This window comes from Corapipo altera, unplaced genomic scaffold, assembly GCF_003945725.1.
Source record: "Corapipo altera isolate COAL_440 unplaced genomic scaffold, ASM394572v1 216, whole genome shotgun sequence".
Classification (NCBI taxonomy): Eukaryota; Metazoa; Chordata; class Aves; order Passeriformes; family Pipridae; genus Corapipo; species Corapipo altera.
This window is the reverse complement of record NW_020885034.1, coordinates 574,386-581,690: the sequence shown is the minus strand read 5'-3', so window position 1 is coordinate 581,690 and position 7,305 is coordinate 574,386. Positions and strand designations below refer to the sequence as shown.

The 7,305-nt window shown below is 50.1% G+C and overlaps 1 protein-coding gene across 2 annotated transcripts in view; it reads right to left on the bottom strand.

The window, feature by feature from the left end:
* Positions 1-1,405: 1,405 nt before the first annotated feature.
* Positions 1,406-7,305, bottom strand: part of CALN1 (calneuron 1) — a 124,066-nt gene continuing 118,166 nt past the window's right edge. The window contains exon 5 of one of the 2 annotated variants that reach the window (XM_027668261.1): positions 1,406-1,725. In XM_027668261.1, the coding sequence (XP_027524062.1) occupies positions 1,525-1,725 (201 nt within the window). In that variant the 3' untranslated portion in view covers positions 1,406-1,524. The remainder of the gene's footprint in view (positions 1,726-7,305) is intronic. The other variant, XM_027668259.1, reaches the window with a different exon arrangement.

Here is a 7,305-nt window from a genome sequence, read left to right as displayed (position 1 = left end):
CCTGCTGTACTTTTGGAAGCTGGGACTTCCAAAACGAGCTGCTGAGCATTGAGGTATTTGGACTCAATTTTTTTTCCTGGTGATTGGGATGGTTAACCCAAACCCCAGAGCTGAAATGAGCCTGAACTGGCTCGTGCCTCCAGTGAATCAGCAGGTCAATGGGGACTGACAGCTCCATTCAATAAGTAGCATCTCTTCCTCCCTGCTGCTCTCCAGGAGGAACAAAAAAAAATGGTGCTTGGCTTGATTCAGGGAGTGTTGCTGCTTTCCTCTCTCCTGCAGTCTTTTTAAAATTCAGCTGTGCTCTTCTCCACCTCTCTTGCAGTATTCAGTGTGCTGGATAGAGCTGCTGAATGCCATTCATTAGCCAGGCTAAGAATTGCACTAACAGGTTCAGCTTTGCTTTGTTTGAAAGATGCTTCATTGTCTTGGCCTGGTGCCCTTTCAGAAGCTTGTCTGACCCCTCAGAGTATCAGAATTTCCCCCCAGATGGCCCACAGAAAGTGGCAGTGCTGTGGGTGGCAAAGCACAGTGGCTGTCCCAGGGGGTTGTGCTCAACCCTGCAGGTTCTCTGGGGGTATTTCCTTGGACTCTTCTGCACTTAGGAAGATTTCAGAGAATCATGGAAGATTAAAGATCATGTTGTTCCAGCCCCTGCCATGAGCAGGGACACCTTCCACTAGCCCTAGGTTGCTCCAACCTGGCCTTGGACACTTCCAGGGATGGGGCAGCCACAGCTTCTCTGGACAGCTCCAGTTGTTCCAACCAGCAATGCTTTGGAGCAGCACAAGCTCCTCTGGCCAAGAAAATCCTTCTCCTGAGATGCCTTATAAGAGGGAATGTTCTTGCCAGTGTCAGCTCTGTCAAAGTGCAAACCCCACTGCAGAGGCTGAGTTGGGGAGCACTTGGTGCCCTTCTCACACTGATGAGAGGAAGCAAATGTTTCCCTTTCTCTGGCTCCCTCTGAGCTCTGCTTAGCCCTTGACTTTGCAGACACTCTCAGGTGCTGAGATGAGCTGTCCTGGTTGAACCTGCAGCTCAGAACAAGAGGTGCCCCAGGCCACGGGTACCACCCTTGCTCCTTGCTGGTGTTCCAGTGCAGGGTCAGGACTCATCTCAGCTGTTCCCTGGGAGCCCAGAGCAGACCTTTTTCTGTTTATGGAAAGACAACAGAAAGCTGGAAGAGCCTAACACACCTTGGTAGGGCCAATGAAGTCTTTCCATGACAGCCTGAGGGAAATATGGAAGTTTCTGTAGGGAAATTCAGTCTGTCTTAGACACTCACCTCAGCATGGGCTGCACATCCCTTTGGCTGAATCCCATCCCATTTTGCCATAAGGCAAAGCACCCAGTAGTTCCTCCTCCTGCCTGAACCAGGCTCATCTTTACTGATCCACGGAGGAAGGCTGGTGGCAGCTCTGCAGCTCTCCAAGTGTGTCATTGCTTCTCTAAAATAACTCCCCACTAACTCCACACCTCCCTGCCCGTTGCATGTCACGGCACAGAGTGGGTTTTACAGACAAATCAGGAAGAGGATAATTGTTTAGAAACCCAGAAAGTTCCTCCCTCACCTTCAAACTCTGTTTGGCAGTTGCCAGAGTTCTCATTGAGACTCTCCTCCTCGTTGATGATGATGTTCTCGATGTCCTTCATCGTGAGGTGGTCGCGGAAGGCGTGGTACAGGATGTGCTTCAGCTCCTCCAGCGTTATCCTCTGCATGTCAAACTGTGGGAAGAGCACCCAGTTAGACCCAGTTAGAGACAGAGCACCCAGAGGAATGAGGGCAGCAGGGCAGTGCCACAGTTCCCTACCCGTGTTTTACCACCCTCATTTCAACTTTGCAAATGTTGCTCTTTCGTGTTCATTTTACCCTAAAGCTGCAAATGGATGTTGCTGGAGCTCCTTAGTGCTGGTGGAGGAGCAGAGAGACACAGCCCTGTGTCAGGGAGGGTCTTCCAGGCTGGAGAGGCAGCAATTCAGTATCATCTTGGCCACTCCAACAGACACAAACCCCTGAGGGATCCCCCTTGTAGCTCTTGCACTTTGCCACGAGTCACAGCCTTGTTTCTGCCCCCTTTTTTTTCAATTCCTAACTCTCCAGTTGTGCCTGTGTGGCAAGAACAAGCAGAGAACATTTCCCCCTGAGCTGACCTGTGCTGTAGATCCAGTGGGTAAATGTTCTCACACAAAGCAAATGTTAAACCCATGATTCCTGAAGAATACGTAGGAAAGGACATTTTGCAGCAGCAGAACTTTGCACATGTGGCTGTTTGTGCTATTAACACCTGCTAAGGGTACAGCAGAGAGGGCACTCACCCTGGCTGCTGTGCCAGGGCAAGGGAGGAGTGTCCCTGAGCCCTCAGAGCAGTCAGGAAAGATGGATGGAAATGCTCCAAGCCATGATGATCTTCCCCAGTGCTGGAGATGATCCTCCTCTACCCAGCACCTTCAACTCAGGTCTTACAGCCCAAAATGGGCTCTCCCTCAGCAAACAGTGAGAACCAGGGATTGTCCAGCCTCATCTGAACCACCCACCTCCAAGAAAGCCCAGAAAGGCCAAACACCCCCGGGGTAATGTTGGAGTGGAGGAAAGGTGATGCCAACTGGGAGTGGGTGGTGCAGGGAGAAATTCCCACTCCTTTCCCTCAGCATGATGAGGACAGAGCAAACGGGACAGGATAGGGCATGTAGTGATAGGACAAGGGCTTCCTACTGCCAGAGGGCAGGGTTTCATGGGATATTGGGAAGAAATCCTTCCCTGGGAGGGTGGTGAGGCCCTGGCACAGGTTGCCCAGAGAAGCTGTGGCTGCCCCAGCCCTGGAAGTGTCCAAGGCCAGGTTGGATGGGGATTGGAGCAACCTGGGACAGTGGAAGGTGTCCCTGCCCATGGCAGGGGGTTGGAACAAGATGAGCTTTAAAGTCCCTTCCAACTCAACCCATCTTAGTATTCTTATCACTTCCGAGCTGCTCTGACATTGTCTTCCCTGAGCACTGCTGCACATCTCATCACACAGATCCAAAATCATTAATCCTCAAGGGAAAACTAAGAGAAATAATTTGATTAAATCTGGACCCTGAAACGTTCAGCCACAACTGTGTGTGTACAGGCAGATTTGCACACACTGATCTGTATTTCCCCAGCTGTCCTTAGAACCACCGATTCCTACAATTCTATTCCCTTCTTTCCTGCCACAGTCCAAAACCTGGTGTAGAAAAGTGGACAGCAAAGTTCCTGCCTTTGGCCCAGATGAAAAGCATTTCTCTGCAAAGCAGGTCTGGTGGGTTTGGTGTTTTTGCTGCTGTCCTTGTTCCTCAGGGATTCAGAGCTAAAAATAGGCAGCACGCCATTGTCACCAGTGGCTCCTCGTTGTACACTTCAAAGCTGGATTGCAAATTCCCCCGGCATTTAGTCCCAAATTTCCATCCTGCTTTGATGTGCACGAGGAAATCTCACCCTCCAGACTCTGTCTTTCATGTTAGGAGAGCAAGTCAAGCCGAGCAGCTGCGGATTTGACAACCTGTGGGATTCCAAACGGCGTTTCTCTTGGCAACCAGAGGGGTGGGAATGGGGGCTCACCGATGGGAACCTCCCAGCAGGGTGGGAAGTGTGTTAGTGGAGGTCTGCAGAGCTGCCCGGGGTTTGCAGCCCTCCTGGGTGCCTTCCTGCAGTGCTGATTGCTGGTAAAAGCGAGGTTTTCTCCCCTAACACCCCAATCCTTCATTCCTTTGGGGTCTTTGTCCTGGGAAACTTCAACCTGAAAACTCTTCCTGAGTCCACCCATATGGCAAAACCTTAATTTCATCCTAGTGGTCACTCCATCTGAGGAGGAGCAGCCTGTCAGCACGTGGTTGCCCCATTCCATCACATCGCGGGGTCATTTTCAACCTGTGCTGAGTTTCTTCTTGGCTCAGGGACAGTTCTCTGAGGCCAATACAGACTTCTTTTGTTGGAGTTTAGGGGTTTGATTTTTCTGCCTTCAGCAAATTATGGAATCACAGGATGGTCTGGGTTGGAAAGGACCTTAAAGCTCATCCAGTTCCACCCCTGCCATGGGCAGGGACACCTTCCACTAGCCCAGGTTGCTCAGAACCCATCCAACCTGGCCATGGACACTTCCAGGGTCTTTCCAGAAGCTGTTCCAAAGGAACAGTGCTTCCAGAAGCTGTTCAAAACCTGTGTTCACCCATCACCAGGTGGATGCTCACCCGTGTGGGTGCTCCACAGCCCAGAGCAGTGTCTCTGAGACCTTCTCTTTACTTGCATCCTTTTTTGAGGATATCTGCAGGGACGTGTGAGACTCATACTGGAAGTGCTCACAGACTTTACATGGGCTTTCCTGACCTTGCAGAAAGCCAACTGATTGCTTCAGGATCTGCCTCACTATGTCCCAAGATGACTGTGTTGGAAGAACATCATCTCTGGATCATCCCTCTGCTCCTTCATGTCTGTCTCCATAGCTACAGGTGTCCAGACTCACCTTGGGACACACCACTGCCGATGCTGACATCTATTTTTCCTTTCCTCAGTCTTAGAATTATGGAATCATAAATCAGAGAATGGTTTGGGAGGGACCTTAAAGATCATCTGGTTCCACCCCCTACCATGGCCAGGGACACCTTCCACCAGCCCAGGTTGTTCCAACCTGGCCTTGGACACTTCCAGGGATCCAGGGGCAGCCACAGCTTCTCTGGGCAACCTGTGCCAGGGCCTCCCCACCCTCACAGGGAACAATTCCTTCCTGATATCCCATCTAACCCTGTCCTCTGGCAGTGTGAAGCCATTCCCCCTTGTCCTGTCATTCCCTTGTAAACAGTCTCTCTCCATCTTCTTGTAGCCCCTTCAGGCACTGAAAGGCCACAATCAGGTCACTCAAAAGCTTCTCTTCTCCAGGCTGAACAATCTCAATTTTCTCAGCCCAAGTCTGATGTCCCATTCTTAAAATGTCATGTTCTTGCAGATTTCTTGAATTTTCCTATGAATAAAGAATCAGAATTCTGGAATGGTTTGGGTTGGAAGGGACCTTAAAGCTCATCCAGTCCCACCCCCTGCCATGGGCAGGGACACCTTCCACCAGCCCAGGTTGCTCCAACCTGGCCTTGGACACTTCCAGGGCTGGGGCAGCCACAGATTCTCTGGGCAACCTGTGCCAGGGCCTCCCCACCCTCACAGAGATCAATTTCTTCCATATCTCCAACCTAAATTTCCCCCCTGTCAGTTTGAAGCCATTCCCCTTGTGCTGTCTCCCCAGTTCCTGATGAACAGCCCCTCTCCAGGTTCCTTGTTGCGCCTTCAGACCCTGAGGTCTCCACACAACCTTCACTTCTCCAGGACGAACAGTCCCAGTTTTCTCAGCCTGTCCAAGCCTTTGCAGGTCTCCCTCTCTACCAGCATTGTCACCAAGAAGACTCTACTGTCCTCCAACCTTGCTTTGCTTCCAGCTGCCTGGATTCCAAACAAAACCCTGGTTATCATCTAATCTTAAAGATGTGCAAACAGTAAGGACCTGAGGGGATTTGGGTCTTCCTGTACCAGCTGACCTATCTAGTAGGAAATAATTGTCCTCTTGTGCTGCATCTCCAGTTCTTGCTTTTGAGTTTTATTCTAATACAGGGAGAAATGATTTTTTTTATTATTTTGTTGTCATTTTTGCCTTTTAGGAAGCGGAACAATCTCGGTAGGGGTTCAAAATCACCCTTGTTGGGTCATGCACTGAATTTTCAGCCTCTTGGCAAGGACATGGTCACTGCTCCTGCTTTGCCCCTTGCTCAAGACATGTCCACCATGACACACTTATCAGTTTGTCCAGATAGACTCCAGCTTGGTGCAGGCAGGGACAAGGCTCTGCTTGGGCTCCCTGGTAATTCCTTCTATTTTCACTGCTCTCCAATCCGGCAATTTCCCTGATTCACTTTTCAATTACTCCGGGGTTTATTGTTGTAATGACAGCAACCAGGGAGCAACTCTTAACTTTTATTGACTCCACTGAGAGCCAAACCGTGACTGTTGCAAGCTGAGAACTTTCTATAGGATTTATAATTAGTGGAAATCAATGGTGCAGCTTCTGAAGCTCGGAATACACCGGGAGCACTGAAACAGAGACCAACTGTGCCCAGTGCTGAGGCTCAGACTCCCCAAGAGCTGAATGGAAACCTCTCCTTGTACAGGGATGTTTGGATCCTATGGAGAGCACCTGGATGCAACTCAGCAATTGTCCCCAGCAGGAGGATGTTGTCCCTGGACACACCTAGAAGGGAAAGTGGGCCTGCAGCTTCCTGACTCCTCCTTGATTTAAATTTCCTGTTGGGAATGAAAGCAGAGTCCCAACCACTTCCTTCAGTCTCCTTAATCCAAATGTTCCAAATTTATAGCTGATGGACAGCTGCCTTGCCTGCAGAGCACCATTTCCAGATACTTCTGTGTCCTACCTGGAATTCTTTCCTCTAGTGGGAGATGCCACTCTGGGAAGGATTTGCTTCTCCAAAGAGTTAAATGCTGAAGTAGCCCTTATGATAATTTCATTTAATATCAGCTCTGCTTTTAAAAAAAGAGTGGGAGGCTCCTCTCTTGAATCCCAAGGTGGCTCTGGGATTCGAGAGGAACCTGCCAGCCTTTTTTGGGTGATGCCAGGCTGAGACTCTGCAGGAACTGGAACAGGGTGACCTGCAAGATCTTTTAAAGCCACTTTGATAAAAATGCTCTACTCAACAAGTGGTGGGACTGGTTCCTCTGGAGGGAAGGTTTTAGCCAGGAGAGCACTCAGACACCGGTTTCCCAGGTAAGCCATCTGGAAAAGGTCATCTTGGGCTGCTGAGGGCTCCAAGTGGAGACTGGGACAGCAGCAGGAGAGCAGGATTTTGCCTGGTGCTTTTGAAAATCAGGTCTGCAAACCCAAAAGCTTCAGAGAATCAGAGAATCATTTAGGCTGGAAAAGATCACTGAGTTCAACCATTGTCCCAACACCAATTCCACCACTAAACCATGTCCCTAAGCACCTCAGATACATCTATGTATCTGAGACTTCTGGTTTGGGGCAGAATAATGTCTGAATTATGAGATAACACCACTGTTTTGCTCCCAGACCTAGTGTACGTCAGGCCATGCGTCAAACACCCACCAGGCAGATGCAAACTGACCCTTCCCACACTGCCAAAACACGGGATGTGACCCAAAAAAATCCCTGGACTCAGCAGAGCAGCTGGACTTGTGCTGTGCTGACACAGCCAAGGTGTCCCAGGGCAGCTCTGGGAGTGCAGATGTTGTGGCAGTTTTGGGCACCACAATAAAAGGAAGAACTGAAGCCATTA